This window comes from Balaenoptera acutorostrata, chromosome 15 (assembly GCF_949987535.1).
Source record: "Balaenoptera acutorostrata chromosome 15, mBalAcu1.1, whole genome shotgun sequence".
In the NCBI taxonomy this organism is placed as follows: Eukaryota; Metazoa; Chordata; class Mammalia; order Artiodactyla; family Balaenopteridae; genus Balaenoptera; species Balaenoptera acutorostrata.
In genome coordinates, this window is record NC_080078.1 from 8,767,423 (window position 1) to 8,785,574 (window position 18,152).

The 18,152-nt window shown below is 60.1% G+C and overlaps 2 protein-coding genes across 2 annotated transcripts in view; both read right to left on the reverse strand.

Annotated features, from left to right (window-relative positions):
- Window positions 1-1,009: 1,009 nt before the first annotated feature.
- HSPB1 (heat shock protein family B (small) member 1) lies at window positions 1,010-2,657 on the reverse strand. Its single transcript, XM_007186570.3, has 3 exons — window positions 2,169-2,657; window positions 1,424-1,487; window positions 1,010-1,333 (listed from the first exon to the last, which is right to left on the reverse strand). Exons 1-3 carry the CDS (start codon window positions 2,518-2,520, stop codon window positions 1,144-1,146), a joined length of 606 nt encoding a protein of 201 aa, XP_007186632.1. The 5' UTR covers window positions 2,521-2,657; the 3' UTR covers window positions 1,010-1,143.
- Window positions 2,658-9,416: 6,759 nt separating this feature from the next.
- The window catches only part of SRRM3 (serine/arginine repetitive matrix 3), a 54,968-nt gene continuing 46,232 nt past the window's right edge, over window positions 9,417-18,152 (reverse strand). Inside the window, 6 exon segments of the mRNA XM_057529816.1 lie at window positions 9,417-10,888; window positions 12,036-12,068; window positions 12,070-12,115; window positions 12,501-12,638; window positions 12,719-12,943; window positions 13,454-13,824. Of these exon segments, the coding sequence (XP_057385799.1) occupies window positions 10,331-10,888; window positions 12,036-12,068; window positions 12,070-12,115; window positions 12,501-12,638; window positions 12,719-12,943; window positions 13,454-13,824 (1,371 nt within the window). The 3' untranslated portion in view covers window positions 9,417-10,330.

Genomic DNA, 18,152 nt, shown 5'->3' on the forward strand with positions numbered 1-18,152 from the left:
GTCTCAAAATCCCCCATCTACTTTCAGACTGGGCTCCAGAGCCCCCATCTACTTTCTACCTCCCCTAGGTCACCCCGAACCCTCCTCGGGCAGGGGAGAGGGTGGGGGGAGGACAAGGACAAAGGCCGAGGTAGGTGTGGGTGTTCCTGCCGGCGACAGTCAAGGCAGGCCCTCCTGCAGCCACTGCTTCCCCTGGCAGGTCTTTGCCTCTCTTCCACCAAAACCTAGGCCGCACCTGCCCTCGCTCTCTGCAGGGCACCCTCAGGCCTGAGGGCCCAGGCCCCCTGCTACCTGCACGGGAAAGGTCCTTTGACGAGGCCAGTCTCCCCTCAGAATGCCACCTGGGGTGGCCACACACCCCCCATACCATCTACCTGGTCCTGCCCCTCTTCCCCAGGATTAATGAAGTTATGATGAGGGCAGGAAGGAACTCTGAGCTCCCAGGAAGCTCCCCTCCCCAGACCCTGCCCTGTCCCCACCTCACCTCCCCCCCTGCCCAGGTGTTTCTGAGTGCCTAAGCCTGGGCCAGGTGCATCTCCTGGTTTCCCCTGATCCCACACCTAGCCCTGGGTTTGGTTTTTTCTTCATGAATTTATTTATTTATTTATTTTTGGCTGCATCGGGTCTTTGATGTGCGGGCTTTTCTCTTGTTGCGGGGAGCAGGTTCTACAGTGCAGGCTCAGTAGTTGTGGCGCACAAGCTTAGTTGCTCCGCGGCATGTGGGATCTTCCCAAACCAGGGCTCGAACCCGTGTCTCCTGCATTGGCAGGCAGATTCTTAACCACTGCGCCACCAGGGAAGCCCAGCCCTGGGGGTGGTTTTAATTGCCATAAACAATGACTGTTTCTCTCTTAATAAACAAGGGACTGGAGGGCAGGGCTGTGCCCTGTGATGGACACCACTGTACCCACAGGGCCCAGCGTGGGTCTTGGCACACAGCAGGCCCTCAGCAAAGGTGATGAGCGTGTGAACCACCCACAACCCCTATGTCTCCACAAACACACCAGGGTCCGAGGCAGGGGCGGGCAGTTGTTTTGAACTTTGAGAAAAACAGAAGGTAAAGATATCAAAAGAGTACAGAGGTTTGGTGCGTGGGGATGGTCAGTGATGGCTACTGTGGGGTGGGCAACTGGGCTAGGGCCTTTATTTGTTTCCAGGCTGTTCAGACTTCCCAGCTTCTGGGCCCCCAAGCTGGGCCCGCGCCTCGAAGGTTACAGGGATGGTGATCTCTGCCGACTGGGTGGCTGGCTTGGGCAACGGGGCCTCCACGGTGAGCGTGCCCTCGGGGGACAGGGAGGAGGAGACCTGGGTGGGGTCCACACCGGGGGGCAGCCTGGACACGCAGAAAGGGAGGAGAAGCATTACACACCTGTGTGTCCCTGCGCCCTCCTCCCGCCCCCCCAGCTCTGGAGCCAGGACTCACGTGTATTTTCGAGTGAAGCACCGGGAAATGTAGCCGTGCTCGTCCTGTCGCTCTTCGTGCTTGCCTGAGGGAGAGGGGAGTGGAGGGGCGGGGGGAAGGAGGTCAGAGGAGGCAGGGAGGGGCGGCCTCTCCAGCTGGCGCACATCCAAACGCGTCCCACCTGGCGGCCAGGACTCAGGGCAGGCAAGACTGACTAAGGGATTTGGGTGCCCCAGGCTGTCCCGGGATCTCAGAAGCTTCTGGAAAGTTCGGTTCAGGGGCTTTGGGAGCGGTGAGGGGGGCCGCAGCGCCGGGCACGCGCACACGCCCCCTCCGCGGACACGGGCTATGGGCGGAGACGGCGCGGGGCGGGCGGCGACGCCCTCTTCATACCAGCCGCAGGCCGGGGTGGGTAGGCGCGGGTGGGCGCGGGGAGACCTGGTCCCTTGGGGGTGGGGCTGGGCCGTGGGGGTCTCCGCTGGAAGGGGGCGTTTCTTCCCTTAGCGGAGACTTTTTAGGGCTAAAAGATCCATTAGGAGCTACCAGCACCCCCCAACTCCAGAGAAGTGGATACAGGCCCGGGGCAGGGCAAGGAGGCCCGCCCCGTTCCCCCGGCTCTGCTCCCGGGTCCTCGGCTAAGTTTTCACTTTCCAGCCCCCCCCTGCCGCCCCCGCCCCGCATTTCAACCCAGGTCCCTGCCCAGGGCTCCTCCCCAGGACCGGCGAGAGGCCGGGGGCCGGCGCCCCCAGTCCCCGGGGTGGCTCACCAGTGATCTCCACCACGCCGTCCTTGGTCTTGACCGTCAGCTCCTCGGGGGCGAAGTGGTTGACGTCCAGGGACACGCGCCAGCGGTCGGCAGTCTGCTGGATCTCCGAGAAGCCGCTGCTGAGCTGCCGGCTGAGCGCGCGGCTGTAGGAGGGACCCTCGATCGCGGCGGCGGACAGCGGGCGCACGTAGCCCGGCCATCCGCTGTGGCTCAGCCACTGCGACCACTCCTCGGGCAGCCGGGGCAGCCCGAAGGCCTGGTCGAAGAGGCGGCTGTGGGCCGGGTACCAATCGCGGAAAGGGTCCCAGCTGGGGCCCCGCAGGAGCGAGAAGGGCACTCGGCGCTCGGCCATGCTGGCTGGTCTGCGCGCGTCCGGCTGAGGCTCGGGGTAATGCGAGAAGTGTCGGGCCCCCGCCCCAGCAGCGCTTTTATGGGCCTCCAGCCGGGTATTTTTAGCAGGCGTGTTTCAGGTCGCTATTAATGGCAGTGACGGGCCGGAGCAGCCCCTCCCCCTGCATTCCCCCCACTGCATACCGGGGCGCGGGGCGGGGCGAGGAAGGCCCTACCCACATCTGGAACCTTCTCTTGCTTTAGAAAACAAATGACTGGAGCCCCGGTGCTGGTGCAGTGCCCACTGCCGGACGCTCGCAGGCCTGGGTGCTAAAGCGCTAGGCCGCGATCTGTGGACAGTCCAGGAGGGTAAAGCCGAGAGAGAGGTCAGGCTGCTTGTCCCAGGCCACACACCTAGGGATTGGCAGAGCCGGGATTTGGACCCCAGGGTGTCTGTGAAATAATGTCTTAAGAAGCAGCATTGTTAGGAGTGTGGGCTCGGGAGCCAGACCGCCTGAGTTCACATGCAGGTCCTGCCACTCACTGGATGAACTTGTGCAAATGAGAGTCTTTGTGTCTCAGTTTCCCCATCGGGGAAATGGGGATGATGATGATGATGATGAAAATGCTTCCATCACTGGGTTGGTGTGAGGATTCAGCCACTTAATGAAAGTAAACATTTTAGTCCAGGGCCTGGTACATGATAATGAATTATTGTTATTATTAGCTCCTTGGAGTGGAAAGAGGGGGGAGGAAGGAGAGCGTGTATGTCTCCCTGTTGCAGAGGCGGTGGCGTGTGTAGGTTTGGCCGTTTTCCCCTTGACTTCCCAGTGGGGCAGACCCAGATCACAAACCCTGAGGCCCCGTGCTGAGGGGGGTCAGGAGAAAGGTTACTGTCAAAGCTCCCCATTATATCTATTTTTCTTGAGGAGCCCTGGACAGGGAACTTGAAATACAGCAGCCTTGAATCTCATCGGGGTTTTGCCACTGATTTTTTGTGTGATTTGGGCCAAGGCCCCTCCTTTTCCTCTTTGCAGATTATGATCTCAAAGCCCCTTTTGTTTAATATTCCCACAGCACAAAGGGAGAGAGGGCTCCAGGTAGTACAGCTCCTTCAAACTTGCTTGAAGTCTGAGGCCTGCCCCGCCTCCTATCTGACCACCTATGGGATCCACGCCCCCGCTCCCACCTCTGGGCAGAGGCTGCTGCCCCTAGGGTCCTGCTATAATCCTAACGTTCCCTCTCTCTCCTGCCTTCATTGGCATGACCCCAGTCCAGCCTCCCTTCTCCTCACTTCTGTCTTGTTATCCCTCCTTTCTAGATGGGGAAACTGAGGTTCAGAGAGATTAGGTGACTGGCCTACGGCCTCCTGTAAAACACTAGCAGAGTAAGGCTAGAGGCTCTGAGCCTCTCTAGTGCTCAGGGCTCTTACCCTCATGGGGCTCCCACCTTGGAGTCCCTTACTTCCTCTGCTTCCAAGACCCACTCTGTTTGCTGCGCCTCTCCTGGGGCTGGGCTGAGGCTGTACTCCTGCCAGTTCCACGCAGGATTTGCCCTGCCCCGCCCAGGACACCTGAGGGGCTGAAAGCCAGACTCCAGTCCAGTCGCCTCAATGAGCTGAGGTAGGGCTTCCCTGGTGGTGCAGTGGTTAAGAATCCACCTGCCAATGCAGGGGACACGGGTTTGATCCCTGGTCCTGGAAGATCCCACGTGCCATGGAACAACTAAGCCCGTGTGCCACAACTACTGAGCCTGCGCTCTAGAGCCCGCAAGCCACGACCACTGAGCCCACGAGCCACAGCTACTGAGCCCACGTGCTGCAACTACTGAAGACTGCGTGCCTAGAGCCCATGCTCCACAGCAAGAGAAGCCACCGCAGTGAGAAGCCCGCGCACCGCAAGGAAGGGTAGCCTCCACTCGCCGCAACTAGAGAAAGCCCGTGCACAGCAACAAAGACCCAATGCAGCCAAAAATAAATAAATCAATTAATTAAAAAAAAAAAGTGAGCTGGGGTAGCAACAAGTCTCATGCCTTCTCTGAGCCTCGATTTCCTCTTCAGGAGAGAGCACTCCTAGATGTCTTTCTTTCTTACCCACCTGCTCCCCATCGGGAAGGAGCTGGGGTTGGGCCACAAATCTGAGGTCACCTCTGGAAAGGCATCTAAGCACCTGGAGCTCTCATGGGCCAAGGAGAGGAGGCAGACAGGATGCCTGCCCTCTGCCCCGCCCCTCTTGCTGGATCACGTCAGGAGCCCAGTCTCCATGGGGAGCTACTCGCCGCCCCCCCAAGGGTCTCAGCTTCAGGAAGCCCCAGGCCTTCACTCCCTGGCACTCCCAACCCCACCTATCCCCAGCTCTTAAAGTCAGGGTGAGGTCAGGAGCCAGGGAGGGCCCTCATCCGTCCCTGCCTGCCCACCTTGGCCCAGACTGGAGCCCAAGTGCCCCACCCTAGCGGGAGTTGTCACACATAATCATAGGTGCCTTCAAGTGTGACCCAGCCATGCTCTGGGTGGGGGCTGCCTGCCTGGCCGTCAGCACCTTGTAGACAGAAGCTACCTTCAGAGCTCCCTTCATTTTGCCTGAAACCAAGGTGGGGAGGATCCGTCCCTGCAGCCCCAGCTAGGGGAAGTTGTGCAACCCAGGGCTCCACCCCCAGCACCCAGCCCATGGAGGTGGAGGCAGCAGAACTGAGAATTCACATCCATATATATATATATATTTTTTTGACCACGCCTGGGGGCTCGTGGGATCTTAGTTCCCCAACCAGGGATTGAACCCCGGGCCCTCTGCAGTGAAAGTGTGGCCAAATCTGGCTCCCTGTGCACCGATGCTGGATAAAAATACGGAGACAGAGAATTGGAAGATAAGAAATAGAGAGGCTTTTTATTTTCTTTGCCAGGCAAAGGGAAGACACAGTAGGCTAACGCCTCAAGAACTGGGCCCCCTCCTTGGGGAATCGGAGAAGATTTTATATGTGGGGCTCGCAGTCCGGGGTATATGATAAGGATCAAAAGTAGTGGAGGCCTTGCATTTCTTTTCTTCTGCAAATTCATGGCCAAAGTTGGCGTCAGGTGGCTCAGCAACCGGGTCTGATGTCCCTGAAGTTATGGGCCCGTGACCTTCTTTCTGAAATGAAGAGTGCTACAGGGGAGTGTAGGGGGAGAAGAAATGCCAGTTGCAAAGGGTAATTTGTATGGAGTCAGAGAGTAATAATCATCTTTGTGAAGGACAAGTCTAGCTACAAGTGTTTGTTAGTAGTAACAACTAAAGAATAACCAAGATTGCTTAACACTTTCAGGTCTGTTTATGTTGTTTCCCCAGCCTGTTCATTGTTTCCTTATTTTCCTGTTTATCAGAAAAGTCTCATTTCTATTTTTGCTACAACAAAAGTGTGGAGTCCTAACCACTGGACTGCCAGGGAATTCCCCACATCCATCTTCAATGGGTCACTTCTCGAGGGACTCTCAGATCAGAGCTGCCAATCACAAGGGAGGGGACCTGGGTAGCTCTGGGTGGTAGTAAGAGGGGGTAGGGGTGGAGGAGAAACTGGGTTTTGGGGTCAGACAGGCTGGGCTTGAACCTGCTGCCGTTCACGGGCCTGGTCACCTCTCTGAGCTGGCATGTCCCCATCTGCAAGACATAGCTAATAACACACCCAGCTTGCAGGGCTGCGGTGAATCTATAACACGATAACTCCCGTGAAGTGCCTGGTGCTCAGAAGTGTTCATCGTTATTAAGGAAAGAGGGCCTTTAATTTTGGATATTGAGACTTAGATTAATGAGAATTACCTGGTTGTATGTGTTTTATAGCACGTTCAAGTATCTTATCAGAGTCCCATTCTGGAGATGAGAAAACTGAGAGTCACAACTGCCCCAAGGTCACAAAGCTGGTGAAGGATGGAGGGATTGGAATCCAGGCCTCCTGCCTGTCTATCCGGCAGGGGGGACTTCCCAGGCAGTCCAGGGAGGGCCGTGGGCTGTGGCTTGCAGGCCCAGGGTGAGGTGTGCAGCCCAGGGTTAGCTGTGGGACAGGGAGTGTTGGGCCAGCCTCTCTGGGTTCACTTCCAGCCCTGACCAGGCACCCTTCCTCTAGGGTACTGAGCTCCCAGGGGTAGTTTTTCTGGGATTAAGAGGACAACTCCACCCGCAGGGATTTCCCAGAAGCCAAGAGGTTGGGGAGCAGGGGGACACTGCAGGGATTCCTTAATCAGAGGGGCCCGTCCCCCCATCCCTAGCCCCAGAGTCTGGGATAATCTGCCGCAGCTCCGAGACCAGCCTCCCAGCTTCCTGGCCTGGCCCTGCGCCTGAGCACTTGGCCACACTAGCCACTCCCTTGGCAGGCTTTTGCCAACTCCAGCTGCCACAGCCCTTCCCTCCCTGGCCCAGCCTCAGAAAATGCGAGCGTTCAGGCAGCTGCCCGAGCTCCTGGGAGAGTCCTGACAGCTGATGAAGTGCCTGCCGCTGGGCCTGCTGGGAACTAAGAATGTGGGCAGCTGTAATTAGGGCGCATGGGGGTCGGGGGGCTCTGGGTCTTTCTGGAAGTGTCTAGACACTGCCCCTCCAGGAGTCCATTTCCAAAAGCCCATCTCCTAGGCCTTCGGCTTCTAGCTGGCCTTGGGGTCACCTCGCCTCCATCACTGCTGAAGAGGTGCCAAGGAGGGGCCAGGTGGGAGGGCTGGGGACCCATCCTCCTACCCCTCCCACCCTGCTGTCCAGTAGAAAGAATCTATCTAGCTTGGGAGTCTGGGGACGTATATGTCTCTAACTCTGTGACCTTGGCCAACAGCCGGCCTCCGTGACTCATTTTCTTCATCTGTGCGATGAGACCATCGGACTGGATGTTCTCGAAGGCTCCTTCCAGCACTGGTGAATCAACAGTTTCTCCTCCACTCTCTACTCTCCCCCATCCTCCCACGACCCCCCACCCCACCCCAGGGATGTGTATATGGTGAGTCGACGCAGAGGATGAGGGGGGACGTGGAGACGGGGCATCCCCTGTGGTGGCCGTGGAGGTGGGAGGCCCTGTGGCTGGAGCACTCCGGTGCTGGGTGTCCTGAGAGCCTTTCTCAGGTGGAGGGGGGCTTGGCAAAGGAAGGGCAGGTGCCTGGTGATAAGGCCGGTTTGCTGAATATGCCCTCGGCTGAGAGAGGCGGGGGTGGGAGGGTCGGGGGAGTAGGCCAGGGGGCTTCCAAGAGCGCCTCAGAGAGGCAGGGGAGGGGGGTAGTCAGCTGGGACCCCCAAATTGGGCATGTGCATTTGTGACTTGCTACCCTGGGTCTGGGGCTGTAGGAAACGGATTAAGAAAAAGGGGCGAATTTGCCAGGACACGGGAAAGCCTTGTCCAGCCTCCTGGCTGCTGTGTGTGCGGGGAGGGGAAGGATGGAGGGGTCCCTGAGGCCCCACGTGCAGAGAGAGAGGTGAGGAGAGGACGTCCTACACCCCAAATGCCACATCTTGCTAAGGTTCCCCCATCCCTGCCCCCGTCTCCCCCTCCTTGTTACCCGACATAGAATTGGAATTTCCTGTTTTCCTGCCTGCCTTCCAGTGTTTTTCCCTTTTCCCAAGGTAAGAGCAGAAGAGTTCAGTCTGAACCCTCTGTCTGCGGGAGGGACAGGGGCCTGGTTCCCTCCCTGTCCTTCTCAGCGGAACGGGCGCCAAGTAGCCAGGGAGGTGCTGAGGAAAAGAGCTTCGGGCTTCCAGGCTGCCATGGATCCTCCCCCAGGGATCTCTCCTCTCGGTCCAGGCCTGTTTTGTATCCCTTCTGGCGCGCCGCCAACCAGCAGTTTTTTTTTCCTCTCTCTCTCTCTGTCGCCCTCTAGGGTCTTCCTGCTGCCACCATGCCTTTGGTCTCCACCCTCCCCCCACGGTTGCTGGAACCCCTCACGCCATAGTTGCCTCGTTCACTCCTTCACTCATTCAAAAAACATCTCAAGGGTGCCTGTTTGGGGAATGCAGAGATAAGAAGGGATGGCCTGGGCTCCAGAAGCTCACAGATTTAGGGAGAGAGAGACCCGCCAACAAATAACTGGATCAAGAGCTTGATACCCTAAAGGCAGGAACAGACCTAGGGCTGGAGGAATCCAGAGGCGGGAGTGGCCACTGCAGCTGGGGATTGGGAAGGCTCCTAGGAGTAGGAGGCAGCTGAGCTGCGCCTGTAACCACGAGCTCTCGGGAACCTGTGGAGGTGGAGAGGGGCCAAGGGGGGCCCGGGAGGAGGGTCCGCTGGAGTCAAGGACAGTGATGGGAGCGGAGGTTGGAGGGTGGCGGCGGGAGAGGATGGCAATTCCAGGTGGAGCCATTCGCCATTCGGAAGCCCTTCCAAGTGCTACAGGCTGGTGGACATGGTCACGGGATCCTCATGGTGGGGCGTTCTGTTTCCTTAATTCAATACTGTGTCCTCAGAGCCAGGAACTGGGCATAGCACATAGTAGGTGTTGAGTAAGCATGTATGGAAAGAGGGAGGGAATGGTCAGATTTGAATTTTAGTTATGGTGGGATGGACTGGAGGGGGCCAGACCCAAGCAGGCCAGCTGGTGAGCAGGTGGGCCTAGGAGGGGTTGTGGTTAGAGGCCAGGAGCGGGGGTGGGGCAGAAAAGGAAGTGGCACTGCCTGGTCACCTGGCTGCAGCCTGGCTGTGGGGTGCAGATGAGGAAGGCGGTCCGGCTGGGCAGTGAGGGAATGGAAGGGGGGAAGGGGAAGGGGCAGCTTTGGGCTCGTGTGAGACAGGCTGAACTTTCATGCCCACCTTGGGGTATGTTTCATGCCCCCATCCCCTCCAAGAGGTGGCATCTCCAGAGCAGGGCCAAGTTTGCTTTCCCTATAGCCCCAAACCCTACCTGAGGCCCAGATGAGGACCCTCTGCCTTCCCCACACTCCCCAGGTACCCAAATCCACAGAGGCCTGGTCTCACCACCTGCCATCCGGGCACCAAGTGTTTTATTAGAGTCCAATTTTTATCCGCACCGCGGAGAAGGAGGGGGAAACAGAGGGGGAGGAACCCGGACCAGACCCCAGACCCCTCCCCCCACCGGAGCCCAGGGCATCTGCCCTGTTGGGCCGAGGAAGACTTCGTGAGATCCCTGAGGGCCCCGGGAGGAGGGGGCTGGGAGCAGCAGCAGAGGGCTGGGGGCCGCTGCTTCCCCATCCATGCCCCGAGGCCAAGGCCCTCAGTCTAGATTCTACCCTTTCTTCGACGGGGTGTAGCACCCCTCTCTGCAAGAGGAGGAGGAAGTGCTCCCTTTGGCTCCCTGCTCCCTTGGGCAGCCCCAAAGGGCATGTCATCCTAGGCCTGCTGCCATCCGGCCCAGGTCCCAGCCACTGGGCACACCGGGACCCCGAGGCCTGCTCAGTCCGCAGACTGCATTGCTCTTCCCCTCCCAGGCTCCTCCTCCATCTACCGCTTCTCTCTTCCACCTCCTGACCCGAACCCTTTTTGATCTCAGGGTCAGATGCAGCTGTGGTCTGTATATCCCACCTCTTGTCATGCAGAAGGCCTGGCTGGCGTGGCCTTGGCCCAGGGCATGGGGCGAGGGCTGGAGGGGAGAGCCTGGCCTGGAGAGGTGCGACCAAGGGTGAGCTCCCTGGCCCCTCAGGCTGGGGCTTAGGGGCCCACCCAGTCAGGGCACTCTTGGGCCAGGGGAGGGGTCTGGGGAGGCTCTGGGGCCAGCCTCCAGCCCTCAGCCAGGGCCCTCCTGCAGCCGGCTCGAAGGAAGTGGTTCCTCAGCCTGGACGGCAGTGCACCACGGCTTAGGCCATCCTTCCTCCTGTCTGACTCAGCTCCGGCTTGCTGTCCCATCTCCGTGTCCGCCCAGTGGTAGAGACGAGCTGAGGGTCCTATGGAGTGGCAGGGGAGGCTCCCAGGTCTGGCACCGTCAAAGGTGTCCCTGGGTCCACTGAGCTGAGGTCCCCAGCCTGGTGAGCTGGCATCAAGCAGGAAGCGGGGCAGGGTGATCCCTGTGTTCGAAACGGCTCTTTGTTCCCTGGACGTGGTGGGTGAGCAGGAGGTGAGGGCGGGGGCCCTCCAGAAGCAGCAGAATCCAGCTCCTCTTTGTCTTCAGGGCCCCCGCCCTCAAGGTCTTCCCTGGACCTGGGACCTCTTTGCAGGCCCCCTGCAGCTCCTGGGTCCTGACCCCTCGCCTCTCCCTGTGCCAGGGGGCACGAAACTGGGTCGGCTGGGCTCAGAAGCCCCCGCTCTCTGAGCTGCTCCGGCTGTGGTAGCTGGGACTGGGGGTCCGGGAGGGGCTGCGAGTGCGGCTGCGGGTCCGACTGCGGCTGCTGTAGCTTCCATGGCTGTGGCCCGGGCTGGGGCTCCGGCTTGAGTAGTCGCTGCTCAGGCAGCTGGAGGAGGACGAGGGGCTGGGCCGGTAGTAGGGGATGGGACGTTTTCGGGCACTGCCGGGAGGGAAGAGCTGATTACAGGCCATCCAAGGCCCTGAGCTCTGCCAGTCCTGGGCCCTCACTCAGGCCCTGAGCCCCTCCCCAGCAGTGGCCAGGGCTTCCCTGCCTCAGTTTCCCCTGAGCCTTGACCTTGGAATTCTCCCTGCCTCCACCCCTGCCCCAGCAAGACTGGACATGCAGTGGTCCAATTTTATGTTGATCACTTTGTTTTTCCTCATTGTCTGCAGGGAAAGGGGACCAAGTCTTTGCTTGACTGGAGTAGGTGCTCAATAAAAATCTGTTGAATAAATGCAACTTTTAAGTGTAGACAACTCACATCAGCCAAGCTAAGCAGTGGCTTCTGTGCATGGGAGGGTTTGTGAATATGGCCCACTCCTGCTTCTTTGTTCCCCACAGGATGGAGGATTTTGGTTCTCAGGTCACTCAGAGGGAACAAGAGGAGCCCCCTGGCCACTGCTGCCCATGCCCAAGGCCCTGGCCCAGGCCTGCTGGCCCCCACTCCTTACTCAGCTACCTCCCGCTGGCCCGGAGTTAGTTTGAAGCCAGGAGACTGTGACCCAGAGAAAAGAAAAGAGAGTTAAGGGGGCGACAATGCCCCATTGCGTGGGGTTAATTCTGAGGAAGAAAACAGGTGTATGTTAGTGGGAGGAGGAGGAGGCAGCCTGGGAGGGGGCTGAAGGGGGTGCCAGGTGGAAGGTGTGGAGGCTGTCTTAGGACCCCCTGCTTACGGGGGTATCTGTGGGGGGAGTGTCCCAAGCCTGGCAGCCTGGCCTCTAGCTCTGATGTGAGAACTGAGGCCCGGAGAGGCACGCTGATCTCCCGTGGCTGCCCAGCAAGGCCAGGGCAGAGCTGGGCTCAGAATTTTGCCTGTGGCCCTCCACCCCATGTCGGGGATCTAGGGCTGCAGGATGATTTCCACAAATGCAGACCATCATCTCACCTGGAGACCCAGGCCCAGACCCTCCAGTCCCGGCAGACTGTGTGGGCAGAGTGGGAGGGACCGGTTCCCCTCACAGCTGCCCCAGAGACCAGACTGCCGGTGCCCCCTCCTCCAAATCCCCCAGGGGGCTGGGAAGTGAGCAGAGAGCTTAGTGAGAAAAGGAGAGGCAGACAGACAGCCGGACAGAGCCAGTCAGCTCACATGGGCATCTCCCCTGCAGCCTGTGGAGAGGGGGTCCACCCGGCCCCCAGGCTGGCCACAGGCCACTCAGCAGGCTGGACCTTAAGATGAAGGAGAAAAGGACACATCATTGCCAGGAGATGAATGTGGGGAGGGAAGGAGAAGGGAGGGGCTCCGAGAGGGATGGCTGGAATCTTCCAGAGCTGAACTCCTTGCCTGCTGCTGTACCCAGACCCCAGAACCGGGCCCCTCCCCTCCATGGCCCTCAGGACGCTTCCCTTCTGGAGGCCTCCCTCCCCGAAGTGAGCCTGCACCTCTGTCTCTCGGGTCCCAACCCCTCCCCAGCACCTCAGTCCTAGCCTGAGCGCCCTCTTCCCTCTCCCAACCCTCACCTTCTCTCCTTCGGCGCCCTCCCCTCCCCGCACCAGGTGCGCTAGGTCGAGGACCCCCCAAGGTCCCCGCGGCCCGGCCCCGGCCCCTCCTTACCTGGTGATGCGCCGCGGTTCCATGAAGCTGGGCGAGTCCCGGCGCCGCTTGCGGATGGGCGAGTAGCTGCGGGAGCGGCGCCGGGCGCGGGCGGCCTCGGCCTCGCCGTGCCTCGCGCGGCCCTCGCCGTCCTTGTCCCTGCGGGGCCCGGCCCGAGATGAGCGACGCGGCCCGGCAGCCCCGGCCGGTCCCGCCGCCACCCCTGGGCCCGCACTTACCGGCCCAGGGTTTTCTTGGGCGACGGCGAGCGGCTGGGGCTGCGGGCCCTCTTCTCCGCGGAGCGCGAGCGGGATTTGGAGGGCGAGCGGCTGGAGCTCCACGAGCGAGGGTGCGGGCCCGGGCTGCGCGACGAGCTCTTCCCCTCCGGGCCGCCGTGCCTGCCGTGCGCGCCCGGGGACGGGGAGGTGCTGGCGGGCCGGGCGCGCGGGGTCCGCTCCTTGGCCCTGGAGGAGGGGCACGGCGACAGGGGAGGCTCAGCTGGGAGACAGTGGGCCCCGGGCAGGGAAGGAGCGGGGGGTGGGGGGCCCGGTGACAGGGAAGGGCTCACTTAGGGAGAGAGTGGGCGCCCCGGGGGGGGAAAGGACTCAGGAGGGGAAGGGGTTCTATGCGGTTAGTGCGGAGGAGGAGGTTGTGTTGGGGGTCGGGGAGAAGTTCCCGGAGGGAAGGGGGCCCTGGTGGGGGGGAGAGGAATCGGTGAGGAAGACGCTGTTCCGTGCTGTCGAGGGAGAGTGATCATGGCGGGGGGGGGGGCGAGTACGGGAGGAGGGCGCTCTGTTGTGGGAGGAGGATCTGGATCTTAGCGCGGGGGCGGGTGGACAGGTTCGCTGCGGGGAGAGGGGTCGGTGCTGGGGCGCTCAGTGCGCGGGGAGGGGGTATGACCGGGGAGGGGAGAGGGCTCGGGGGGGGGCGGGGAGGGGAGCCCGGTGCGGGTCCCAGGGGCCGAGCCCGCTCACCGTTTCCCGTGCCCGCCGTGACCTCGCTCGGAGCCGGGCTCGGGCCCGGGGCCGGGGTCGCCGCCTCCCGAGTCGCTGCTGGAGCGGGCCCTGCTGAGCGAGCGCGACGAGTCCCGGGGCGGCGCGGGCCGGGCGCGCCGGCGGCCCCTGCGGCGGGGCGCGGACGCCGAGGACCGCGAGCGCCGCCGCCTCCGCCTCCGCCTCCGCCGCCGCCGCCGCCGCCGCCTGGCCGCCCCGCCGGCCGCGCGGCCTCCTCTGCCCTGCGACGACGGCGCCGAGCGCGGGCTCGGGCTCTCCTTCCCACGCGCGGGCGGCGTGGCTACGCCGGCCTCCGCCTGGTCGCGGGCCCTGGGCGAGGGCGAGCTGGGCTTCTGACGGGGAGAGAGGCAGAGAGGGCACGTAGGGGGTGGAGAGGGGACGGAGAGGGCGACAGAGGCGGGCAGAGACGGAGAGACAGAGGAGACGGAGAATCCAGAGGGGGAGAGGCAGAGGCAGAGCCGAGAGGAAAGAGACGGGGAGAGGTTAGAGAAGCAGAGAGACAGAGCGGAGACAGGAAAGGAGGAAAGACAGAGAGAGGACAGATCCAGAGAAAGAGCGAGAGGCCGAGGGGGAGAGAGCGGGCGGGCGGGGTGGGGGGAGAGAAGGAGAGGGGGCTTTCACCGGGCCCAGACCGGGGGCTGCCAGTCCCGGAGCATCGCACACACGGTTCCCCGCGCCTGCCCTGCCTCTGCCTCTCCTGAGTGTCCACCTTCTGGCCTCAACAGTGCAGCTCATGCAAGGTTCTCGGCATGCAAAACACAGGAGGGACGGAGCGGTGGGGGGGGGGTGGGCTGTCAGGGAGGGGGAATCCAGGACGGGCACGGGGGCTGGCATTGCCCCCCCCCTCGACGGGACGGAGGATCCCGGCAGAGAGAAGAGAGAGGGCGGGCACCGGGAGGCCGGGCCAGGGCCAGCCCCCCAGGCCAGGCCGCCCAGCGCTTGGGGGTGGGTGAGGGGATGGAGGGGGCACACGGCACACAGATGGGGGTGGGGGCGAGGCGGGACAACTGAACTCAAAACTGAACCGAAGAAAGGGAGGAAAAACGAAATAAAAAACAAAATCCACAAATGTCATTAGATACCGAAATCAAAAACAATGTCTGAACTCCTGGGGAACTGACATTTTTCTGTTAACATTTTTTCTTTCTTTGTTTTCCGGCCCTGCAGAGATCTGTGGAGCTGTCAGTAGCACCCGACTGTCTTTCTGTTTCTCTCTTTTCTTTTTCTTTCTTTTTCTTTTTCTTTTTTTTTTTTAAGTTCTGATTTTTTAAGTCCCTCTTGGTTAACGTCCACTTACCAATAAAGTGGCACTTCCTCCTTTAGTAGGTAAGATGTGTAAGAGAAGGGAAAAGCGTGGTAGCGTAAGTTCATCATTAGATTCACAAAAATGCAAGAGAGATAGAGAGAGAGAGAGAAAAACGCAACCACCCCATTCTAGGCCGAGAGGAGGCCATGCCACCTCTGGAGGAAGGATTAGCAGTGCCCGGCTCCTCGGGCCTGAGCAGGCACCTCTTGGGTGACCACTGGATAGAGATGTCGAATGTTTTTCCGAAAGTGGAGTCAGGACACAAGCATCGGGCTACAGAAAACCAGAAAGGGCACCTGGTACCGTCAAAAGGGCCCTGGCTGGGAAGCAGGGGTCTGAGAGTCTGCCACAATCTCACTGAGTGACCCTGGCCAAGTCACTTCCCTAGTCTGGGCCTTAGTTTCCCCATCCACAAAATGAGACGGTCAGGGTCAGGCTTTGCTTCTGGATGTCCCTTCCAGAGCAAATATTCCAGGATTCCCTGACCACCCTCTCCATCCCCCTCCCTCCACAGAACTGACCCTTCCTCCTGTCCTTGGGCTTCCATCCAGTAACAGTTGACTGCACTTGTCTGTCTGTAAGTCTGTCCCCCATCCCTCCCCACCCCCCAATCACCAGCACCAACTTGACTTTGAGCACCTCCAGGGCCAATGTGGTGTTGGATTCAGCTTTGTAACCTCAGTTTTTATCACAGAACTTGGCATCTAGTAGGGCCTCAGTGCGGTTTGCTGAGGAAGGAAGAAATGCCCTTACAAGGGCCAGGGCCAAACCAGGGAGTCCTAGGAAAGGGGCAGGGTCTGGGTCAAGCTCTTTTGGCAGCCTTTTTGGAGGAGAGAGCAAAACCAGCTGCCACGCCTCAGGGCACCTTGCTGCCAGGGACTGGAAAGAGTGTGGCTTCCTTGGCATGGCCCTGGGTGCTTCCTGGAGGGGGTGGGGGTGTGGCGTTAAGACCTCTCTGTGCTAAGCCTGAATCCCTAGACGAAGAAGTCAGCTCCCTCCGTGGCAGGGCACACCTAGCTCTCGATTGGTGGCTGCAGGAGCCAATGAACACCAGCCATAGCAGGGAGAGCAGCTGTCCAGAGCCAAATGGGCCATGAAGACCTGGGAGAGCCTTCTGTTTAGGGCAGGGGCAGAGAGAGACACAGGCAGGCAGAATGGATATCACTGGGTACCGAGGTGCCCCGTGAGTCCTCTGACCTTCCTGATCACCAGCTCACCTCTGCTAGGAGAGATGGACGCTGGGCTGTTCCGCCATGGCCCCTCTGAAATGGCAATCCATTCTCAGTAGACCAGGAGACACTTGTCCTCCCTAACACATAACCCCCTCCACCCCAGCAGGTGGCCAGTGCCTCACAGCGCCCAAGCCCCCAGAACTAGGTTCTGTCATCCAGCATCCTTTTCCCTCCAGAGGAGGCAAATGAGAAAGAAGTCTCCAGGATCCTAAGCACTGAGATCCAAGCCCCTGGGCCAGACTCCTTGTGCTGAGCCGGGTGCTTCCTGCCTAGCATGTCTTGAAGTGCAAGCTCTTCCCCACTTCCCTCTCACCTCCTTCAAGCCAAATGGCTGCTAGAGCCCCAGATGATAGTAATTGGCAAAGTGGACCACCCTGGGATTAGCTCTGATATGAGTTTGCTGTGAAACCTTAAGGAAGTGACCAACTCTGGGAAGCTCAGTTTCCCCACTGGTAAAGTGGGGGATAGCTGGGTCTCTGCTAGGTGGGCCTGTATAGGGGCTGAGAGGTTCGTTTCAGAGAACAACTCTTACTCATGGTCCCCTTACAGATGCATAGGGTCAGAGCAAGGCAGGAAGGCCTGGGGCCCCATGGGTATCTCCCAAGTGCCAGGATGGAGGAGGATGGGAGGATGGCTATGCCGGGTAGGGTGGCAGATAGCACCTCCCTGGGGAGACTTCTAGAGCCAATCTCACCCTTATCCACACATCCCTCCAGAAGCCCTGGAGAAAGAGTCGCTGTGATCCTGCCAGAGGGTGAGCCTCTTCCCCAGCTTGGGTCTCATTCTTCCCAGGAATTGAGGGAGATCCAAGTCCAGACACCATGGAACTTCATGGACGGACAGGCCTGTGGTGGCCAGGGACCCCCAAACATCCCCAGAAGCCTGCTCTTTGTGACTCTTGTCCCTCTTGCCTCTTTCCCCTGGATAATGCCTATCACCCCCCTACCCTAGCAAGAGGTCACCACCTCCAGGAAGCCTCTCCTGATCCTCACCCTGAGTCGGGTGCTCTCCTCTATGATCCCACAGACCCTTGTTCCTTCCCTTAGTATGGACTGTGCCCTGTGCCAGGGCTGGGGCTACCGTGACCAGCAGGAGCTCCCCATCCATGGTTCAGCTCTTCCCTCTCATCGTTCTGAGTGATCTTCATCAGTCCTCCAGCCTGACAGGCGGGGGCTGTGAACCCAGGTCTGCCTGCCTCTCCCCTGGCATGGACACCAAGATGGGGCCTGGTACGGAGGAGTGCCAGCATGTGCTGGCCTAGTGTGTGCATGTATGAATGAATGAGTGAGTGAGTGAATGAAGGACCTCGCCTGCCTCTGAGCCCTGCTCCCAGGAGCCCCTCTGCTCCTTGGTACCACCTGCTACCTGACATCTTCTGCTTATGTAAGACATTTTTGAGGGGAAAGATAAGAGTAGCAAGAGACAGGGTGCTTGCCCAGTCCTGGTATCCTTAAGGACAAGAACAAGTGAGCATCTGGAACAGCTACGCCCTCTAACTCAGCACCTGAAAATCCTATTTTGGGGGCCCTGATCACATCAGGTACTCCTTGAAGGTGAGGCCTCCACTCCCGCATCAGGCTGGGACGGAGTCTCCTCCCTCAGACCGGCAGCACTTTCTCCCTCCCTGAACAATTTCCTTGTCTGCCCTCCAGCACCACCCAGGGATGAGGGATACTCTGGTGGGTGAGCTCCCCAGGACCTGCCCCTGGGACCAGCATGGGGGGAGGAGAGGATGAATAGCCAGGCTTTCTCTTTTCAAAGCTGAGGATGGAGGCCCACTGAGGCCTCACGAGGGTTGGGGTGTCAAACTTCTGCAGCGGCTCCCAGGTGGGACAGGAAACAGTTTAAAGGGCAAGTATGGGGAGATGGGGTCCCTGAGGACCTACTCCTGATGTGTACCCTCAGTGTGGCTGGATGAGCTCTGGGCTGGGAGTCACAAGTCTCAGGATCTAGGCCTGGTTCTCCATCAACATCTTGAGGGACCCTGGCCCGTACTGACTGTCCCTTCTGGATCATCTGCACTGAGGGACCCCATTTAGCCCACATTTGGAAGATGGAAGGATGCTGGGGGACTGAGGGAGCCCCTGACTGGGTTGGGTTGTGGTCCAGGCAGGGGGTGGGA

Excerpts from the sequence above, each read along its gene's own strand:
- HSPB1 (XM_007186570.3), bottom strand. The coding sequence starts at position 2,520 with ATGGCCGAGCGCCGAGTGCCCTTCTCGCTCCTGCGGGGCCCCAGCTGG. Across the intron at positions 1,488-2,168 it reads CGGCGTGGTGGAGATCACTG|GCAAGCACGAAGAGCGACAG; the intron begins GTGAGCCACCCC and ends CCTCTCCCTCAG. Across the intron at positions 1,334-1,423 it reads TGCTTCACTCGAAAATACAC|GCTGCCCCCCGGTGTGGACC; the intron begins GTGAGTCCTGGC and ends CTGCGTGTCCAG.